Source organism: Elgaria multicarinata, chromosome 5 (genome assembly GCF_023053635.1).
Source record: "Elgaria multicarinata webbii isolate HBS135686 ecotype San Diego chromosome 5, rElgMul1.1.pri, whole genome shotgun sequence".
Classification (NCBI taxonomy): Eukaryota; Metazoa; Chordata; class Lepidosauria; order Squamata; family Anguidae; genus Elgaria; species Elgaria multicarinata.
This window is the reverse complement of record NC_086175.1, coordinates 113,803,088-113,826,259: the sequence shown is the minus strand read 5'-3', so window position 1 is coordinate 113,826,259 and position 23,172 is coordinate 113,803,088. Positions and strand designations below refer to the sequence as shown.

The 23,172-nt window shown below is 39.4% G+C and overlaps 1 protein-coding gene across 6 annotated transcripts in view; it reads right to left on the bottom strand.

The window, feature by feature from the left end:
- Nucleotides 1-22,928, bottom strand: part of PSPC1 (paraspeckle component 1) — a 64,119-nt gene extending 41,191 nt beyond the window's left edge. For 3 of the 6 annotated variants that reach the window (XR_010025484.1, XM_063127063.1, XM_063127062.1), the window contains exons 1-6: nt 22,467-22,928; nt 17,660-17,961; nt 13,786-13,881; nt 12,286-12,482; nt 11,450-11,534; nt 9,677-9,785 (exon numbers count right to left, since the gene is read on the bottom strand). Coding sequence is in view for 4 of the 6 variants with exons in the window: in XM_063127063.1 (XP_062983133.1) it covers nt 9,677-9,785; nt 11,450-11,534; nt 12,286-12,482; nt 13,786-13,881; nt 17,660-17,961; nt 22,467-22,841 (1,164 nt within the window). In the remaining 2 variants the exon portion in view is untranslated. The remainder of the gene's footprint in view (nt 1-9,676; nt 9,786-11,449; nt 11,535-12,285; nt 12,483-13,785; nt 13,882-17,659; nt 17,962-22,466) is intronic. The other 3 variants (XR_010025483.1, XM_063127060.1, XM_063127059.1) reach the window with 2 other exon arrangements.
- Nucleotides 22,929-23,172: the final 244 nt, after the last annotated feature.

The following is a 23,172-nucleotide window of genomic DNA, read 5'->3' as shown; positions in this document are numbered from 1 at the left end:
CTGAGTGCTAATTTTCGAATATTAAACAACTTTGACGTTTTCCTCAACTTTAATGAAGTTAAACACTGGTCTAAATCACCTCCATAGGCCTACATAACTAATTTCACAGTTCTTTAAATTGTGGCCCAGGACATGAAGTTGGTTAAAAGTCCTGTTTTGAGCTAAACAAGTAAACATTATTCATTATTAACATCAGTGCAGATATCATATGGAACCATGCAATGGCAGCAAGAATTTACAACTGACAGGTTAACAGCATGAGATCTTGCAGCTCAATCCTAAAAAATCATGGTTAAAAACTACATTTGCAAAGGATAAAACTTTAGCATATATATTCAGCATTTCAAGCAACTAAATGCTTCACTGTTATCACAGTAATCCTGATATCAGTACTGTAAAGTACACCAGTATTATCCTCATAATGAGAAGCTAAGGCTGAAAGAACAACTTGTCTAAAGCATTAAGTAAGTCTGTGGCCAGGGTGAGATTTGATTGGGGACTTACCAGACCACAGTCTGTTAGCTACTACACCAGCTCTCATGTTTTCAAGTAAATCATAGATACTAAGCATTTCCTTCAAACCATACATGACAATAAGAGCCATCCACAAAGTACTTTAGTTGTTACTGTTCACTAGGAAATTTCATTAATTTCCAAGAAATGTGGACCTTGAAAGATGCGAAATTATTCAAAAGAAATTCTCACTGCACATGTGATACAGACAGAAGTTGTTTTGCGATGACTTCATCACATAAAAATGAATGAGAGAGTTTAGCCTACAACAGTTGTCTTCATATTCAGCAATAATTATAATAAAAAATGTCCAACTGCAAAATGTCAATAAAAAGGCACATACACAGTAAAAGAAAACACTTATGTTTGTGGCATGAATCTCTTCACACTATGCCTGCAAATGAAATGCAACATCACCCCACAGCATTTACATTCGTGTTTATTACTTTTACTAATGCTCAACTGAAACTTTTAAATTCCTTCCAAAAAAATATTTCTAAAATTCCCATTAAAGTAAAAATATTCCTTCAAATATGCATGCAGCTGTGGTTGTTTTGCTTAGCAAGTCACATGTTAAATTAATACATTTGATCATTAAAACTGACAAAGAAGAATTAAGCCCCAATAATGAATTTCTTCTCAAACAAGAAATAATTACATAGAAATACCTTACATAATCATTTAATTGTGAGCATATGATATTTTTGGTTATACTAAATTCTAAGTATGGCAAAGGGATGTAAGCCCATCACTTATGCATTTAAGAATACTTTTTCACCTCACATTTCAAAGAAAGTTTATGCAGGAATCTGGAACACTTAACTTGCTGTTTGCTCTTCAAAAGAAAAACACTATTTGCTCCTCTCATCTTAGAGAATTAGAATAGTAGAAAAGAAACATCAGATTACGAGTAAATCAAGCATATTTATCTAATTTTTTAGTAATTGAGGAAGTACACTCAGTATAATTCAAAAGCTACAGTGGTTGTCTCCCAGTTGCCAAGACTGAATGATCTTGCCTTAGTTCATGATACAGAAACCCTTCCCTAGCAGGGATCAACCACTTTGAATGTGGGTTGAATGAGTTTTATAAAATTTCAGTACAATCATGTTGTTATCTTCAGTAAGAACACATCCAGGGCCATGCTTTTAGGTGCCCCCTAGGTAGGGTGTCACCAAACGCAGCAGGCCTCCATCTCTCTACCCTGCTTTTAGCACCTGCCCCCTCCCTCTAGTCCTACCTACCACTGCCTCCACCCATACCACCACAGTCCATCCCATCCACATGCCTCTTTGCTCCACACCCCCTACCCATGGCCACTGTCTCACCCCCTTTCATTCACTCACTGCCATTCATCCCCAGATACCTGGCTAACAGGGAACTTCTTCAAATCCAGGCATTGCAGAGACTGGGAAGGTGTTCCAGGAACTCACCTGTGTCATGGGAATCTTTCCTCCTGAGCACCTGCCTGTCCTGTGTCAGCTGTGGCTGAACAGAGGATGGGCAGCTACTCTGGAGGACAAGCAGCTCCTTCAGAGGAGGGATATTCTATGTAGCACCAGCAATCTCCTTAGACACCTCTCCAGTCTCCACAATGCCTGGCCCTGAGGATGCACCATGTCAGAGCCAGTCATTTGCGTTTGGCCAGCTATCTGGAGTGTTGCGCTGGTGACTTTCCCCTGCCGACATGGCTCTCCAGAGAATGGGCAACAGTGAGTGGAGGAATGACAGGGATGGACCTTTCTGAACATGTTGGCCCCCATCAGCTGCTGCCCAGCCTTGACAACCCAACACTAGGCCTGAACATGCCAGATATTATTATAATATGACTATTGCAAATAAAACATTTGGAATTATTTTGAACATTTGAAATATATGTATAATTACTCTTAGACAGAGCATGGATTTCATGAGTAATCGACTCTTGATCTCAGCTCAAAACGTATCTGTCAAACAGCTGCCTGTCACCTGTACATCCTCTCAAGTAAGAGTTGTCATAGAATATTTAAGTATAACTGAGAACAGGACAACCATAGACTATGGAACCTTTAATGCAACTGCTGTGAAGTAGAGGAAGGCCAGTTTGATTATCCAAACTGTTTATTATTCAGGGCATAAGAACAAGGTAAGTGTATGCTACACAGGTTGGCAGGACATAAAGCTTCACAGGGTTTAGTGACAGAAATGCACTTGGTATGAATTGTTTTTTCTCCTTTTCAGTTCCAAATGATGAACCATATCTGTGGCTACTAGTCCTCTAGTTACATTAATATTGCACAACGAAGTATCTTTTGCAAATATAGTTACATAACAGATGGCAAAATTTTGTTCTTAGTACATAGGTGATATGATATCTAGTTTCATGTTCCTTTTCATAAGATTCTGAGCAGCAGCTAAGAGAAATAGTAGCAAGATATAATATATAGTTACTGTCTTACAAAACATATGAAGTAGGCATACATACTTCTAATTGACATCCAAAGGGTATACTTCACAGATAAGTAGTTTAAGATTCACTAGTAAATTTCTTCCTGTAAACAGTGCTTACCTTTAAAAAAAGAAATCTTCAGCAACAGCATCCACCATACATTCAAGCGCATGATTTGCCTTTATTTTGAGGAATACTGAGATTTTAAGCAATTAAATGTTTCAGTCATTTTCTTATAACTATTTAGCAGAATGCTTAGAATAATCATATCAGACAAGTTAAAGTGAAAAATGTGTGGGTACTCAACGTTATAAAGCTTCAAAGTTTTCTTTTATTGATTATGAATAGAGTCCCCCGTTCTTCTAGACAACGGATCTAGGAAAATGAGCTGGGGACTGCTTCATACATGTTGAATTTCCTACATGGATCCCACTTTTGTGTAAGGAGTGCTCATAATTACGTGCAATAAAGGCACATAACACTCATAGGGAGATAGCATCAGTGAATGGCACAGATGCACCTGATGATACAGAATTGTGAAAACCAATCAAGCATGGATAAGAGATCATTAGGAGCCCCACATAAGCCCAATTTTAAGCATATGTTTATCATGGCCGAATAGATAAATGTATTCATCATGCATAAAAAGTAATATGTGTATAGGAAATTCATCATATAAGAACAGATCCTCAGTCACCATCATACAAGAATGGAGTATCATTTTCTCAGCTGTTAAGTGGTTGAAAATTTATATCATGCAATGACAGAAATGTATATGTTATAGCATATTGAATTAAGTGAGAGAAGGCTTACATCAGCGTCTCCTTAATGAATTTTCAAGAACCAAACTGCACACGATGTACCATAAAAAAATTAAACCTGTAAGCATTCAAGGAGATTAAATCTCATTATTTTAGCTGCAAATCCACAAACCAAAATGCTACTATATGAAAACATTTAAGGGATCAGTAGTACTGAACATCCTGTACATTTGTATAGTGAAATATTTTATTTATTTATTTGTGGCATTTATATACCGCTGAGCATAGTAAAATCTCTAAGCAATTCACAATATTAAAATACATTATTTTCACATGCATTTCTGCTACTTTATGCTAAAATGTGGCCAAAGAAGCTAGTTAATAAAGGAAAGAGAACTGTGGTATACATAAAAACATCAACCCCCATTTTTCCTGCAAAAATTAGCAAATTGAGAATGAATAACTGACATGCCAAACAGTGAGAGAATAAAGAGCCTTGCCAAAATAAAAATGTTGTAAGAGTTCTAGTATTCAGTTCATCTCATCTATAACTTTTATACTACTCAATGAACCCCAAGAACCAACAATGTATTAGAACTTGTGGCATCAAGACACAAGCTGCTTTTTCTTTTTCTTTCACTATTCCTACACACGTTGGAACAAAATGTGGAGGTAAAAAACACAGTAAACATATGTGGAGGGATAAAACACAGTAAACTTATTTTATCAATCCACTTGATATTTTTTCAATCAATCTATTTCATCAAGCCTTAGAAATAGAACCCAACCAATAAGACCATCCCTTCCTGAGACGCTTAGTTTCTTGAAGACTATGCAAAAACAATAGTCCCATCTCTGGGATCCCCAGCATGACACCCAAGCACACTGACTGGGTTCACACAACACAATAACCCACACTTAAGGGTTGTGTATGTGTTGAGCATGGGCTGTTGTTAAAATCTAGATTATTGTATTATCCGAGCCTAACTGCACTAACAAACCATGCTTTGTTAACCACAAGCAATCCATGAAGAGAAGCCATGGTATGTTGTTGGGTTGTCAACTGTGCATTATTCGTGGGTAACAAACCATAGTTTCTTATCATGGCTTGTTTCAGACAAGACAATAACCCACATTTCAACAACAACACACGTTTCAACAACAACACACGTTTTGATACTCAACACTTGAGTATGGGTTATTGTGGTGTGTGAACCCAGTCCATGTTTCCACTGAGAAACTTTGCTTCTCACCAAATTTCTATTTTATTAATTTAAATTTTTTAAATGTTTTTACATTGGCCTCCAATCATTCTGCTCTCCCTGCCCCGCTCCAAGAATGCCTCTAGGTCCAGAAGCACTTTTAGAAATAAAAGGACAGGAAGAGGATGAGGGGCAGCTAGAAACCAGTGCTTTGTTTTCCAGCCACCCGCTCGAACTGCTTTTAAGAAAAATAAGCAGCAAGTGTATCGCTTCTCACTGCCATTTCTGCTTTCAATTAACAAACTGAGATTTTTCATGACATGCAAACTGGGAAACTCTTGAACTGTTTATGGGTCAAGTTAACCAAACAAGTGCCCATGGTTTGTTGCTGGATTAACTCTTGAGTAATTTAATTCCAGAATTGCAGAATAAAATGTGAAATGGGTTCATGTAAATGGTATCCAAGTATTCATATGGATTCAATAAGAGTTTGAGTTTGTTTGTTTTTAATTTGTTTGCTTTTTTGCAATGTAATATTGGAGTTAAGGGGCTTCAGTTAAAACTTCAGGCTTTTTCTCTTACTTAGACAGGTAACTTGAAATTTAATTCATATTTTTGTATTACCTGTGTATTCCACACATTTCCAAAATCAGCATGAGCACTTAAAAGTTAAAACTATTCTATGTTAGCTCTAAAACATGGAATCTTGTGGAGGTTCCAAGTGATACAGCGAACATACCACTTATATCCTCTTTTAAAACAAAATGGTGAAAGATGAAATTATAAATGGACTTATTTCAAAGACTAAGGCATAAAACAAATTACTTAGAAATAAGCAAAAATAGATCAAAATAAATTCTGCGGTAAAATTATGTATTGCAATTCAGAGTTGAAAAGTAAATGTTAAGACTAGCACAGCATAGCTATTAAGAATGGATGCAATAATGCACCAAATAGGAAAACTTCAAATTAGATTATTGAAGCTATAGGCTTCAAACATAATACTTATTCAGTCTTTTTATACTGTAGCACTGTCAAAATAAACTGACAGATAAAACACACTTGAAAGCAGTTAGAAAATATAATCTCGAAAACTGAAGCATTTATTTTTGGAGCAGAAGCTACACTAATATAGCAAATAATTCTAGACAGGGCAGCATTGTCTCCCTCATTTGCCACAAAACACACTCTTTCCTCACTTCTCAATCCCCTCACCTGGGCAGCTAGACTCTTGCAGCTTCACAGGAGTTCCCTAACTGCATAGGGAAAGAATCTGTACTGACTCACAGCAGGCTGGAAGGGATAACCGCCCAGAGAGGCTATTGGGCGTTATAAAAATGTAATAAATAAAATAAAATAAATAAAATAAAGCAATACAAGGACGAGCCATGCAGCCGTCATTGTGGTAAAGATCTATGCTAACTAGGGGCATACCACTGAGGCTGCTTACTGGGCAGCCTCCCTTCTAACCTTAATGATGTTAAGAGATTGAGGCATTTGTCAAGTCACTTGGAATCGGTTTTATTGTCCGCAAGTGCCTAATTTGCAAGCAACCAGATAAGGTACAATTTCTAAATAAATTATGAAGAGACATTAACATAAATTCCTACATATGAGATGTGACTGACCGAAATCCCCCACACATGCAGGCGTATTCAATTATTTATTAAATTTCTATCTTGCTTTTCCACTAAAATCAGTGCTCAAGGCAGTTTTGCCCAGATTCATACAAAAAGAGTAGAACACGTGCCCTTCTAGACAGCAATGCAAATTAAGAGTAAAAGTTTGATCCTGCAGGAACAGTTCCATAACCAAGTAGTGATTCAGAACTCCTCCTTTTCAATGAGAAGGCAAATGCTGGAAGAAAAGAATAGAGAGCCCTGTGGAGAACAGGGCTATCTGCATAAAAACCAAGACAGTGAACCAAGACCTATAGCTATACGAAACATTACAGAATTGTTCAGGTTTTGTAATACTTTAACAGGTTATTAGATTATGAACAAATGTCAACCAAATAACTGCACACTGAACAGAAAACCATTAAATCTAATAATTAGTAAATTAGGAATAAAAGGAATGATTGGAATATATTAATGCGACATTCCCACATAAAACTGATTAATCAGCATAAGTTTCATACCAGCATTATGAAAAGTAGCTACAAAATATTGTTGCAACAGCATTTTAGCCCAAGATAATTACAACTGCTGCTACAAGTACAATTCAATTACATGTCTCAAAATGTCCTGAAACAGTCTTCTTTCTCAAAATAAATTGAGGTGCAAATTTTGGGGTAAGGCGGTAAAATGAACACTTTTCTTGTTCTTGCAACCATATGTTCCATTACATTATTCTCCTCATTCAAAAGAAGTATTTTGTATACCACTCAGATCACTGTCTTCAAGTAGTTAAATTCCTTATCTCACACTTATAAGTTAAGTTCATTTGGTGTGGGCCTTCGGACTATGAAGTAAACTATGGGTGCATATCTGACAGTGCCAAATATAGTTTCAAAGTTCCATATTGCCCATTGTGAATTTATAAATGCATTGGAATTATGCATTAATACGCTTAAACTACATCATTACTGTGTTTCAAAACCACCTTCTCCATTACGTTCTGGGTGGGTAAAAAAAGTTAACTATAACACACTTGATCACCCAACTTTGACATTCCCTCCTCATATTAAATAAAACACAAGGATAACATATGCCATTTCATACTTCATAACTAAAGCTTTCCCTTAGGAGGAGTTCACACATACATATTGATGACTTGCATGTGTGGACACAGCTCAACACCAAGGAGAGTTTTCATGCCACCTCACATGTTTTTCAGTGGAGGCAGCTAACACATTATTCTTCTGCAGTTATTGAGTGCTGAACAGCATGCATGAATCAGCCTTAGATTATGATAAGATTAACTTTTCAAGCCTCCTCAAGCATAACTAAGACAAAGTAAGACATAAAAAATCACATTGTATATACAAACTATTTCCAAGAAGTGTTCTGAAGGTTTTTCACAAACAAACAGTAAAAGTACTTGTGTGAACATGACTTAAGTCTACCTTTTACAAATCACTATATATCAGCAGATGTCATGACATAGTATGCATCAACCACCTTAGGCAATGATGAAGGGACAAAGGTGCAACATTACCATAGTTGGACAATCACAAAGAAGAACACACATAAGAATAGTGGAGGTGGAGTAGGAAGTAAGACAGCTAGGACACCTCTTAGAGAACGGACATAAAAGACCCATAAGACTGAACTGTGGAAACACTGCAAAGTCTGGCTATTTTTCTTTTCAGCAAACCTTCCTAGAGAATGAATCCACCTCTGTTGAAGCCTAAGAGGGATACATTAGTTATAAAGAATACAGTACAGGACCCTGCTAGCTATCCATGCAACAGTAATTCTAGGTCAGAGAAATGAAGGCCTTGAAAAAAAAAGATAGAAAATTGGGGGGGGGGTTCCATTTATTCCCCCAAAGCTTTAAAATAATTCCACTGGAAAACTTGGAAATATTAGGGGCAGTTTAAAAACGCTTATGAACTATTTTCTCCTTTAAAATTATGGAAGAGACTTTTAAATCATTTTAAAGTAGTGTTTTAACTGACCTTTACTCCTTCAAATGCATTCTAATAATCTACAGCATTAAGCAATTATAATCCCTGAAATACAGTAGCTGTGGCTCCACCAAATGAGGTGAGGCAGTTAACCACTAGGAAGAAGGCCTGCTCAGTAGTAGCATCGCCAGAACAGTGCGCTTGGCACCATCTTTCTGGTCTTTTTGGCACCTGGTGAAGACCCCCGATCACCTCCAAATTTCCCTACTGCCTATACTCCCCACTCCCTCCCTCAGAGTTCTTCATGCAGAGAGCACTTTTCCCACCAGTGCTAGCACTGAGGAAAGAGTAATCAGAATCATTGGGACGTGTATCTGTGTGCACATGTGTGCATATACGTATGCAGCTCCCAACTCAGCATCATATGTGGCCCTTGGGGCAGACAAGATTTTGCACCCCTGCTCTAGGGTCTTGTACAGAGGTCTTTCCCATCACCTGCTAGAGATGTCTGTTAAAACCCTTGCATTCTAAGTATGTGCTCTGCCACTGAGTTATGCTCCTCCCTTTCCAATTCATATTCTTAAAAGTAGCAAAGTAATTGTAGTTCTGATATGAAAATATTGCACATTTCTATTTATACTGGAACCTATGTAAGTGATAAAAAGAATGGTTGAAAGAGAATTTTCCTATATACAATTTTTCATGTGTTAACTTATATCACACTTATTTCGTATGCAATACAAAGCATTCCAAGGCAGAAAAATAGGGTTTAATAAATGCATCTCTGTGTAAGTCTGACAGAGGAAATTATAGATGAAAAAAGTAATACAGTCAAAGAGAACTGGAACACATACTTTTTTCTGAAAGTATTTCTCAGCTCTAATGGTTTTCCAGACAGAAGCACTGTTGTCTCCCTTCAATTAATGGTAATACTTGGAATCCAAGTCTTAGATGGTATAAATTAAGATACAAATAATAAAAGATTTAAAAAATCATGTACGACCTTTATCATCATTACCTTAGAGATGTGGTCACTATCTCTATTACAGAAAGTTATGAGATCATTCCATTGACTCCAGGGGTGACTTTTAAAGAAATAGTTATAATGGAGAGAAAGTATATGTAGAAAGGAAAATGATACTTCAGTTTTATTAGGTGCTAGAAAAATCTCAAGTATCCATTTCAGTCTAGTTCTACTTACGTTATCCATGAAGTTTGGCTTAAATCCTCCTTCCTGTTGTCTCCTCAATTCATCTTGTTCTCTCTGTCGCAGCATCTCTTCTTCACGACGCCTATGTTCTTCTTCATGTCTAGACATTATGCACAGAATAGATTTTTCTAAGATACTTATTACATATTTTAATGCAAAAACACACTTTTCCAAGTTCAAACAACTCTTCTAAGACTAAAAAAGCCAAATCCTTCCACTATTCTCCACTTTATTTCTATTTTTCTGTGTCAGTGTTGATTTGGCCAATATGTGGTACATGCCTCAACCAGGAACCTATGAACAGTCACTCAACTTCTTTGGTAATCATCATAACTCAATACAGTAAGATATGCAATGATTTTGTAACCAGTTTTAATGCTCCTGAATTACTATAATTCAAGTGCCTTGTACCAGTTTTGTTTACTATACCAGCTACAGTCATTTCTAGATGAGGGTGCTCTGGTCACCATGGTCCATGCACTGTTTACCTCAAGACTGGATTACTGCAATGGTCTCTACGTGGGGTCTTCATAAGAAGTGTCATGCTGGATCAGATCAAGGTTCTATCTAATCCAGCACTCTGTTCACAGTGGCCAACCAGCCATCGGCCAGGGATGAACAAGTAGGACATGTTTCCCAGCAACTGGTGCACACAGGCTTACTGCCTCAAATACTGGAGATAGCACAAAACCATCAGAGCTGGTAGCCACTGATAGCCTTTGCCTCCAGGAATTTATCCAACCCCCTTTTAAAGCCGTCCAAATTGGTGGCCATCACTATATCTTGTGGTAGTGAGTTCCATAATTTAACTATGTGCTGTATGAAGAAGTACTTCCTTTTATTTGTCCTGGATCTCCCACTAATCAGCTTCATGGGATGACCCCGGGTTCTAATATTTTGAGAGAGGGAGAAAAATGTCTCCCTCTCCACATTCTCCATACCATGCATAATTTTGTACACCTTTCTTTGAGATTGGTCCAGAAGTGCAGATTTTGGCAGTCAGATTTGCTGAATGGGGCAGCCTACTTTAAGCATGTTACACCTTTGCTCAAAGAACTGTACTGGCTGCCAATATATTAACAGGACAGGCTCAAGGTGAGGTGGTTGACATATAAGGCCCTTAATATGCTAGCGAGCAAGTGCCTTCTCCCATATTGACCTGTTCGTTCACCGAGATCTACAGATCAGGACCTCCTGGTTATCCTGTCACCTGTAAAGCTGACAGCAGCATCCAGCGGAAGGGCCTTTTATGTTGTGGTGCCCTGCTTTTGGAATTCTTTCCACCCTTCAGTGTGACAGGTGCTATCCTTCATGGTGCTTTGGCACCTGTTGAAAACACATCTGATTACCCAGGCATTTGTTGAGTTTAATACCTAGGTTAGCAGATTTTTGTTTGTTTTTTATCTTTGTATTTTATTTAAATTGTTATTTTAATAAATTTTGTAATGAAGGCTGATATTGAAGTATTTTAAATAAAGAAAGAAATAACTATGCTATAGTTATTATAAGTAAAACAATAGAAAGCAGATATCATTAGTGCATTATGCTAATAAGGATGCACCAACTGGGCAGCTACTGATATGATCTCCTTCATTTCTGGGAATGTTATGGGACTTAGTGAGTTGAAACACAAAGTGACCATCCAATGTTTCTGCACTTTTCTTTTATAGGCTGGTTTGGACCAATGTGAGTTTCAAAACACCAGCTTTTGAATTGCAAAATCTAAGAACTACTATCCAACTAGCATGAGCTAAAGAAAAATACCTCAATTGTATTTGCTTTCGTTTCTGAAGCTCCTGATTTCTAAGTTCTTCCAAACGTCTCAGTTCTTCTTGACGCCTCATAAGATCTGTTAAAAATCAAAGCAGGAGCTAGCAGTAATCTTTTTAACAGAAATGGTTGCATGTGTGCTTGGTCAATATAGGCATAAACACCAGAAAATACACAATACAAGGATAACTTTCACTATTTAAGAAATGTAGTTTTTTTACTTATAAATCAAATCTCCAACTACTAATTCACTTCATGATCCAATCCATAGTATTAAAATGTTTGCCACTTAAAACTCTTTAGAGGAAGGGCACATGCTGCATGCATATATCAATCAGAATCAAACAATGGATTTCTAATACTAAAAGCATTTATTAATCTCATGCTTAAATCTTTCAGCAGATGGAAGCTGTAGATGTCAGTTTTCTTAGTTAAAATAGGTTATAGTACCAGAGTATATGCAGCCAACTGCTGTATCAATGCTGTAACTCATATAAAGTTCCCATGCAGTTCTTTTAAATAGGTAGAACATGCAGTCCAAAAATGGTATGATTAGTGTCAACTAATAAACACAGCTTCTTTAATTGACACTCTACTTCATTAGCTTACATAGCTGGTAAATTTCTCTACAGGTAGCTCTGGCACTGCCTAATTTGCATGACAAATCTATCCGCTTGTGGCATATAAAACTCTGGGAAATATAAACTAAATTTTATGGATACTATATAGCTTTCCTCCCACAACACAGACAGTTCACAGTTCACTAGACAATTTACAGTGATCTTTCAGCCAGTGTAATAAAAAAACACTTAATAGGCTATGCAGAATACCTTGTCTCATCAACATTAACTGATGCTCATGTCGAGCTGCTTCCATTTCTGCTTCCAGTTTCTCCTTAGCTTCTCTAATGTTTCTATCAACTTGTTCCCGCTGTTGCTTTTCCATTTCATCAAGAGCCTTCCATCTTGAAGCATACTCAAATTCAAATGTTCCAGGTTGGGCAAAACGTGGTGGCTGTTCTCTTTCCCTAAGAAGATGATACATTTCACATGAGCAGAAGGCTTTACTAACATAAATGTGATGCGAAAATATAAATGGGTGACAAATTTTTGATAAAATCCTTCAAGTCTTCCTAAATATAAAACATTATTGCTTTTATTATATAAACTGAGTTAAGTCCAAACAAGATCTGGAAGCAGCAGTTATGTGAATATAAACACAGATGTCCCAATCATATAAGAAGAGGAATTGGGCAGTGATTTTTAAAAGCAAAGGGGATATGCATGTGGTGTGCAGAACCTTTTCTCTACCAGCAACTTACAACCCTGTAGCACCTATTTCTAAGCTCTTTTCTTCCACCCAGAGAGTCTCCTCAGATAAGGAAGCAGGGAAGACAGCTAGGAGCCACAGCAGTCCTCACCACCTGGCATGTCTCTGGATGACTAAGGACTGAACCTTGCTAGATCCAATTAACATTAATATCCTGAGTGAGAGGATAGGTGACAGTGCACATTGGCAGTGGCACTACTCATAGGCAGCAGACTGGGCAAGGAGAAGTTAAAAAGGCATTCCTTTGAGGAGAAATTCCCCCCAAAACTGTAGCTAGTCCCATCGTACACTGCTAGTCCCCATCTTACACTGCTCCTAATCCAGCCAGTGTTTTTTTTCCTGCAGAATGAGCATATGGCATGGTTCGCACATAACTAGAAACCACTGAGGGTGACCCCTGTAGGGATTTTGCCAGGATGCTGCCATTTTGAATATTTGGGGTGGGTGGGAGCACACCATAGCTGTTCGTTGCTTGTAAACCCAGCAAGAATGGGTTGTTAGGGTGGTTGTCAAGCCACCCGCAACACAAAAATAGACCATGGGTTCGAGTGGCTTGTGAACCACCCCAACCTAGTTGCTTGCTAGGTTCACAAGCAACAAGAACCTATAGGGCATCCCCATCATGCCCTGAATACCCATGATGGCAGTAGCTACTGTGAGGGAAAACATCATGGGAAAATTCACCTATGAAGATAGTTATGTGCAAAACAAAAGTCTTGATGATGGCATAGGAGTCACTGGGGCGCATTCTCATTTTGTACACTGTTACCCATTAGCACTCACTTCCCTTGTGACACAAACATAGCCCTTCAATTATGATAAGCCTTTCCCTAGTTTGTAATACAATATTCTATTTTAAACAAAGGATTTGATAGTCTATATTGTTTTACTGGTATTAGCACTCAATTTTTTAAAATAAACCTATACTTCTCAGCAGTTTTGGTTCACTTCTTGATTACTTCTTTGTTTTTCAACATTCTATATTATGAATGGATACTTACTTATGATACTGTTGTGTTTTTTGCATTAATTTCTCAGGCAGCCCATCTTCATCATCAAATTGCTCCATAGGTTCTACAATAACAGGTCGAGGGGTTCTAAAGAAAAGAAAATAGAACCCATACATTGTTAATAAACTAACCAGAGACCTATAAAATGAAGCTACAGTATAATAAGGCTATTAATATCAGTTGACCAACAAAAGTGCAGCTTACTTAACAGCATATGAGTATGAACAGCATGAAGAACAATACATGCTGAATTAGTCCTATTCGCAACATACGACTGAAGAGGAACTACTGACTACATACTGTGTAAGCATAGATACTAGGGTAGAAAAGAAATCATTGACTCAATTAGTACTCTGAGTGTACATGCTTAAGACTCATGCTTAAGGCTCTATCTACCAAAGAACATGGACATTTACCTTCCTTCTCACCAAGAACACTGATCAGCCCAGTAATTACTACCAACCCCTTTTTGTAGGTTGCAGCAGAGAACTATGTCAAAAGGTTTGCTATATATGATAAAAGTGGGTCTAAATTCTAATTCAACTTTATCCAGTCATGAGTATTGTTATTTTTAGATAAACAATGTATTGCATATATCATTTTCTAAAATAGTAAAAGCGTTTAGTTAAATGTTTTAAGAAATGTATTGTGTATCCTCTGAGGTCACATAAAGGTTTCATTCAGAACACACCTACCATATTTCTTCGATTGTAAGACGCCATCGATTGTAAGATGCACACTAATTTCAGTACCACCAACAGAAAAAAAAACCTAAGACACACCCGCGATTCTAAGATGCACCCCATTTTTAGAGATGTTTACGTGGGGAAAAAGTGTGTCTTAGAATCGAAGAAATAGGGTAGTAGCTTTAGTCCTGGTGGCAATACTTTTAAGTGTATTCACAATGCTCAGTCATTTAAGAATTTGTGAATGCTCAACTTTACAGTAAACCTAGTAAGTAGTAAAAACAACCTAACTGGAAATCATCTGCAACTCACTTAGGAACCTCAACATTCATAGAGAAAAGATGGCATCTCCTGCTGGGTAAACTGTATTTGAAGCAAACCGCTCTGAGGTTAGTTTGATTTATTTTGATGACTGATAAGACAATTCCTTTCGAAACAAAGATTCCAGAAAAACGTACCAGAGCAAAATAAATGAAACAAATCAACAAACACCATGTTTGTTTATAGTCTAGATGACTTCATATTTCTTGTCATTTCAGAACCAGTTCTACCAGCATAGTACTAACAGAAACAATAATTCACACTCAAAGCTTTTCAGCAACGCAGGTAAAGAGCAAGAGAAATTCACATTAAGTGACATGCCAACAGCAATCATATAACCAAATTTAAATCACAGAAACAAGATTCAGGAGTTTTGATTAAACATGCTCTCCCAACCCATAATGCTAGTTCAATTAAACATGTGCATATTTCCTTTTCTGACATGCTTCAGATACCTGTATTGAAATATAGATACCTGTACTGAAATCCAACTGGAGAATGCCTACACTAATAGAAAGTCTTGCACTACAGTAATTGCATAATCAAATGGAAGTATATCACTCTACAAGATAAAATTTGAGTATTTGACTTTCAAGATGGGATTACTGCAATACACTCTTACTTGGGGCTGCTCCGGAAGCTGGAGCTAGTGCATAATGCCACTGCTCGGCTGTTGTCCGGAGCTGCCCCACTTTGCTGAGGGACCTGCACTGGCTGCCTATTCACTACCGGGCCAGGTTTAAGATTCTTGAACTAGTGTGCAGAGCCCTAAACAACTTGGGACCAGGATACATGAGAGAGCACCTTCTCCCCTATCAAACTGCCCGGTCACCAAGGTCATCAGAGGACTTGGCCATGGTGGTTCCACATAGACCTATCATCTGACTGGAGTCCACCAGGAGAAGAGTCTTCAATGTGGTGGCACCCTCCTATGGAATTCCCTGCCTCTGCAGGTCAGGCAGGTGCCAACTTCGTATTCCTTCCAGTGCCCCCTGAAAACGTCGTCGTTCCACGAAGCCTTCCCTTAATGACCAGCCGTGGTTTATTTTGCATTTTGTTTCTTTTAAAAGTCTATTTTAATGTGTTTTGAATGGGGAACAGTATATAAATATTGTAAATAAATAAATATTTTAAAAGTAACTAACCTGCTAAGTAGACTTGTTTGCTAATAAAGCAACATTTTATCACCAGATGTGAAACAAGTGTACAAAGCGCATTGTGCCTAATTCCCTAAAACAATATTTCACCCATTCACCCATTGTTAAATAAGTGTTATATACATGAGCACAAACTATTCCCTAATTCTGCCATTAAAATATACATAAGATCTCAATGGTCCTTGTAATGTGATAACAAGTCAAGGTAGGATTGAGCTGGCAACCCTTCGTGAACAAAAGTGGACAAGATAGCTGGAAGTGTTTCTGCCCACGTGACAGGAAAACAGCAATAGCTACAATGCCACAGTTGAAGAGTGCAAAATACAGTCAAGTGCTCTCCCTTTCTTCTCTCCACAGAAACCTGTTATCCAAGTGGTTACTACCATCTTTCAAATATAAATACCAGAAGCAAGAGAAACAGCTTAACGTTGCCTCTGTGGATAATGGCTTGAGCTCCTTGGGGGGCTGGTTAACTGAAACAGAATCCCAACAAGAAGGAATGTAGACTTGTGGTTTGCAGTTTGGAAATTAATTTTTGTGAACCGCCCAGAGAGCTCCGGCTATTGGGCGGTATAGAAATGTAATAAATAAAATAAATTGGCTAAGTGACCTGGCCTAGATGGGGTTGCACTCCTTCTGAAGGAGAAGATATGTAGCTTGTGAGTACTCCTAAATTCCCCTTTGTCACTGAAGGCTTAAGTAGCCTCAGTGCCTCAGAGTGCTTTTGGGCATCTTTACTTGGCCTGCCAGCTACAACCCTCCTTGACAAGTATATCCTGGCTACAATAATTCATAATTCATATGGAAGTAACTTCCCATCCAGATACTGCAATACACTCTACATTGGTCTGCACTTGAGGATGAAAAAGAAGCCACAAGTAGTACAGAATACAGCAGCTAGCTTCTGTTATTGGGTGGTAAAGGAATGTAATAAATGAAATGAAATACAGAAACTATGTAACACCCATTTGAAATTAACTGCACTGGCTGTTAATATAATTCTAGCTTAAGTTCAAGGTGTTAGTGAGGACATTCAATATTTGAGGGCACACTTCCCCCTGTATACATCTGCCCAAGTATTAAGATCTGCCAAGGGGGCCCTCCTCTGAATCCCACCACTGGGAGAGATACATTAAGTGGAGATGCAAGAGAAGTAGTGCCCCAGATATGGAAAGCCCTCCCACTGGAGGTCCTACTGGCACTGGTTTCATTTAGGCACCAAGTTAAGACCTGACTATTCACCCAAGCTTTTGGCTTTTAGTGACCATAGCTTGATTATGACTTACCACTGCTGATTTGATACTGGATTGTGGGAGGTTTGCTGTGGTTTTATGACTTTATGTCAAGTTATTTTTACTGACTGTATCCCACCCTAAGATCTCTTGATACAGGGCAGATTAGAATTTCAATAAATAAATATGCAATAAAAATACCTGCCACCCAGCTTTGCAAAATGCAATGGTGGCAAAGACTTTAATAAAGTACTGCAAAGCAGAATTGGAGTTTAGAGAACCTTCTTAAACTTCACTGCACTGGACCCCTTTCACTGAACATCCTACAAAATAGATTCATAACCTTTCACTGAAGGTGTTGTCACCATCAGCTTCTTTAGACAAGTAAAGGAGAAATCTGGACTAGGTATTGAGACCTGTTCAAATTACATTTACCACAATGAAACTGACATAGAAAAAGTAAACTTACGTTGTCAGCAAGAATGCTCCATCACTGCATCTTTCTAGGGCTTTACGTGCTGGAGGTTTTGCAGCAAACTCTACGAAGCCTTTCCCTGTTGCTCTGCCACGATCATCTACAACAACAACAGCTCTTTCCACAGGACCAAATTGAGAGAAAGCTTGTTCCAGAAGTTCATTTGAAACAACAGGTGAAAGATTCTTTACAGTTAAAGCAGCTCCATGAGTAGCAAATCGAATTCGAAGTGGTCTGCTCTTCAAAATAGTTCCATCAAGTTCCGCCTTTGCTATTTCAGCCAGAGTCCTAGATTCCTTTTCAAGAAAACATACATAACACACAGTTATATATAATATGTCAGGAATTAGGTCACACACACACACATATATATGTATGTATGTATTCTCTGTAACAGACAGAACCTATAACCAGGCATCAATAATTCTACCTACCACTAGCCTTCAGCAAGCATGGTGAGTGACCAGCCTTCCTCCTAAATGGATGAGACACAGGTGGCAGAAGTGGATAGCAATTGAGTCAGCAGTTGCATGGCAATCACTGCCACCTCCCTAGATCCAAATTTGGAATGGCTGCTTGGTAGCTGGAGCACCTTGGCTATCTGGGATCAAACCAGAAACACATATATATACTTGCTGACCTTTCCTGCAACAGAACAGAAATGGCCAGGGGTGGTGGGATACCACTGCCCAAGCTGCTCTCATCTCTGCTAGTCTTTTTTAGAAGGCCTGGTAACTATTTTTTTTTTATTTGACCAGTAAGACCAGCCAACAAATCTAGGCCCGATTATAATATTAATAAAGGCATGCGTTCTCCAGATGATTCAATATTCCTCTTCAGAAAAAATAAGCCAAACATATTAGGAAAGCATTCATCAGCTAAAACCTGTGTTAATTTGAAGGTTTACTTCATTTCTGCAACATTTACATAGTTACATCAGATTAATAAGGTCTTCAGGCTCTTTTAATTCTGTTCCAACTCCTTTTCTCTCTCTAAAAAGATGCAAATGATAAGAGACAAAATAAATACTTCTCTAAGTAGCAGTACATTCTCAATATTACTAGCATAGGGACAACTTACACCTTTTCCCAGCAGCTCAATTCAAACATCATGTGAAAACATGGCTAAAGAAGCAAGCCATGATTAAGCATGGCATACAAATTGATAACCTGTGACTTGTAATTGGTTGGCATTCCAGAATCAGAAGCCATGACTTGCTTTATGTTTCACTGTGACATTTCAGCTAGAAAACCAAGGTGAAAACTCACAAGGAACTATCACTGATAGTTCCCTAAAGCATGTCCTACTTTGCTGCCTAATCCACAGACCAGCTCCTGCTGGCAAACACTCTACGGCAGAGCTTTCAGAGTAATTCCCAGTGCAAGATTAAAAGTAAGAAAACTGTGAAAAACATGGGCCTCTTGTGGTCTGCATGAGACAGCTCTGACTCAATGTTCCAGCTGCATTATTGGAAAGTCTCAACCCAATCTGTGGCTGCAGTCTGGAGTTGGACTCAACAACTGTATTCAAGGTATCTTTAGTTGTACTGCTAACCAGAGACATCCCAGACATCTACCACCTCCGCTGCTACCCAGGAATTCTAGGCATCCAAAGACGAGGACTAGTCCAGAAAGGCAGCTTAGAAATATTTTTAAAAAATAAAGAAAAACAATGCAGTAAGACACAGAAAGGGGTTCTGTGCAGACTTGTGAATGAACAATTATGGTCAGAAGTTACTAAAGGCATGGTTCTAAAATGATCCATCTTCATCTGGCTATCTGATGAGACAGCAAAGAGAACCTCTGCTCAGTGCCAGAAGAAAGTCTATCTGCTAAATAGAAAGTTCAAGTGGTGACCACTAGCAACAATTATTCAGGAGTAGAAAGGAAAAGTTGCTCCCTTCCTTAGAAACAAGAGGCATAGCAATGCCAGTTGCAAGATAACAATGTCCATAGAAGTCAGGAAAGAGCATGCCACCAAAAAGTCAACTCCCTTTGCTCAAGTAAAGGTAGCATCATAGCAGTAGATACAGATCCCAATCTGGTGGGACCAACCAGTCTATTAGCACTAGAGCCAGATGCACCACTTACTGTAGCATCAGCAACATGTGGCCAGCAATTCCATCAGAAGCCTCCAAATATGTGGCAGAAGCAGAAACCATCCTAACAAAAGAATGAGCAACAATAGATCCTGAACTGTTGCAGTTGAACCCCTCCCTAGCATCTCCCATCCCTGTTCAAGGCTCCATCATCATAGTATCAAGCTATCCAGGAGAATGAACTGCAGAAATGTGTCATGCAATCTGCAAAGTTCACAGCTGCCAGAATGCAAAACAGGACTTTGAGAGATGAAGAGCAAGCCACAGGACAACTTAAGTTCCATACTGCCCATCACCTCACAGAATGGTGTGGTTGATGGAGGGGAAATAGCGCGCAGGGAATCTCCTTGTTATCTCTGATCACAGATTGGAGATAGTTGCCAGCCAATTTTGTAAATCACTCCAAAGCATAATTTTAAACCAAAGCCATAGGTTTAGAACCGCAAACGTATAGTCCAGTGGTTTAGCTTACTGCACTTATGCTACTTAGAATTTACTACTGCTCCTAACAAGGGTGTGAACAGTAAAAGGTAAACATACCCTTCTGAATGCCCCTAATGCCATTTTCTTTACTCAAGACATAGACCACAGTGAAGAAACATCTCATTCCCTAACAAGTTTATTGATAATGCTTTAATTCTCATGGGGGGGGGGAGCTACCTCACACACACTGCTGTAAGAGCATGAAAGTAACATCATTTAAGAGGAAACCATAGTATGACAAATGGTTGTAACTGAATTCCAGAAACATCCACACTGTGTAACTGATTTCTATTCTTCCTGCAAAAATTAAAATCAGGGCTCAAACGTAGCCCATTCAGCAGTAATACTTGTAGTGGTAATTTCATTAGTAAACCAACGATAAAGTGGTAATAGTGCATCAACTTTGTGGCCAGAAATAGTTAGAGAAAAAAATCCAGCCTACAAATAAGATTGGTCACATTTTGTATTTAAAAGTAGCTTGATCTAGGTTACTTTCAGGGATGCGTTATCATCACTAGAAGTTGAAAGTGTTTTGTGCTGGTGGAAACTGCCATAATCTTTACTGATTCCCTACAGATTCCCACTGCTCTGTGTCATCTCCATGAAGGACAGATAGGCAAAAATAGAAAGCAATTAAAGGGATATGATTTTCCCAAACATAAAGACATGCATACCTGTCAATAAACTGAAAAATTACTAGTGAGAGCCACTCTTTCCAGAAGTATCACCAGGAAACAATATGCAAGACAAGTACTACTCTCTTAGTAATTATTCAAAGCTAAGCTCACATATCTTTTACAATAGAAAGAACAACCTTCAGTTTGCTAATATTTAGCTTTCTGAAGACAACAAAACTACAAAATAGAAGATAGTTTTATAGTATAACATTGGTTTAACAAAAAATGAACTAGCAGGGAGAATATCTTAAGAAGCTTCTGGAAATATGGTAAAGGAAGAAGTGCATTGCCTCTTGCTTTTAAAACAAGGTATGGGTTTTCCCCCTTCCCCAGCCTTATTTCAGCAAGCAATTATAATGAATGGCAAAACCAATTTGCTGGGGATCCTATATAAGAGGCAGAGGGAAAAACGAGGACAGTGGATAGGAACAGCAGACAGATGAAGTCAGACTGGGAGATGAAGCACTTTAGGAAATCAGCCACCAGCGCACACAGTGAAAAGGAGACAATTTTTTTCCCCTTTTAGGAATTGTGTTGATAATGGTTTAACATAATTGCATGTCTGTTGTCTGGACAGCTTTAAACTAAAGCTATTTAAATGGCATATCACCCTAGCTTCAGTTTAAAGCTGTCCAGACAACAGACATGCAATTATGTTAAACCATTAATAACGTTTAGTGTTCTAAATAAATTCTCCAGTGTGGTTAATGCCAGTAAGGGGGAAGGAATATATTACTGTGAATCAAGAATGGGCAGAGTGTAGGCTCGTCACAGCTACTTTGCCTTTTTATTAGAACCCTGATTTCTACCAACCTGAGCCAAATGCAAAATGCATTTAACATTAAAGAATAGGGTGCCTTGGAGCCCAGGAATTTGCCTTCTGATTACCCCAATCTTTCTTTATTTTAGCAGGCTAATTTAAGTGGAGAAAGTCTTTTTTGTTGTTGCTGATACTGTTAAATTGGGAGTCAGAAACCTTTGCCAATCTACTACAAATCACCCGGAGATCTACTAGTACAGCCTTGCCCAACCTGGTGCTCTCCCGAGGACTTGGTGCTCAACTCCCATCAGCCCCAGTCAGCACGACCAACGGCTGTAGTCTTAAAACATCTGGAGCGCACCAGGGATGGGAGAAGGCTGTACTAGTACATCCCGATCTATCTGTGGCGACCCACCCCTTGCTATGGCGAATGTAGAAAGAAGGGCGGGAAGGGAATCCCCATGTAGAGGGACCATTCAGAAGGCACTGAAACGCAGGAAGGCGACCACCGCTCGTGCGGACGATGTCTGGGGTGGGGGAGGTGACTGCGAGCGAGCGCGCGCGCGAAGGCCGGGAAGGAAGGGGGCGGGGGTCGCTCGCTCCCTCGCTCGCGGTGTCTGCCGCAGGCTCACTCTGATGGGAGGAGGCGGGCAAGGAAGGTTCTCTCCGGAGATGGAAGAGAAAGGGCAGGCGGTTGACTTAACCGACGAGGATGGGGAAGGCTGTTCGCTCATTCCTCCGTTCTCTCTCTCACGCACACTCCCAAAAGACGCGGTTCCTCACCAGGCGGATGAAGCCGAAGCCGCGGTCCCGGTTAATAAAGACCTCGCTGGGCTCCCCGTAGCGCTCGAAAAGGCGCTTGAAATCCTCCTCGGTGATGTCGGTGGGCAGGTTCCCGACAAAGAGGCGGCACCGCTGCGTGTAGCTCTTCTCCCCGGGCTTGAGGAAGCTCTTGATGTCGACGGTGAAGCCGCCGCCGCTCTGCTCCTCTTCCTCCTTCCCCATCACCATGGCCGCCGCCAGCGCTTCGTTCTCCGTCGGCTGCTCCAGACCCCTGAGCCCTTTCATGGTGCCGCCGCCCACCATGCTCATCGGCGGAGCGGCCGCCGGAGAGCTGTTCTCGATCCTCACTTGCTTCAGGTTCCTGTTAGCGGACATAGTTCGAGCTTCCTGCCCTTATTTATCGCGGGTAGTACTGGAGGAAGAGAAACGAAGCCCACGCAGACCTCTCGCCTCAGCCGCCACCAAAGAGAAAAAGGGGAGGGGGGGAAACCGAACCCAAAATGGCGGCGAAAGCGCTACCCACTGACGACTCGTAACGTCGCTCCTCCCGAGAGGGCTCCTCCCTTCCTCTCGTTCCGTTAGTGCGCAGGCGCACCAAGTTTGAACAGCTGCCGAAGAGCGCGTTCGGCTTCGAAACACAGCGCGCCTGCGCATTACCCTGCTGCCTAGATGATGGAAGAGTAGATAGGAAATATCATGAGTCTGA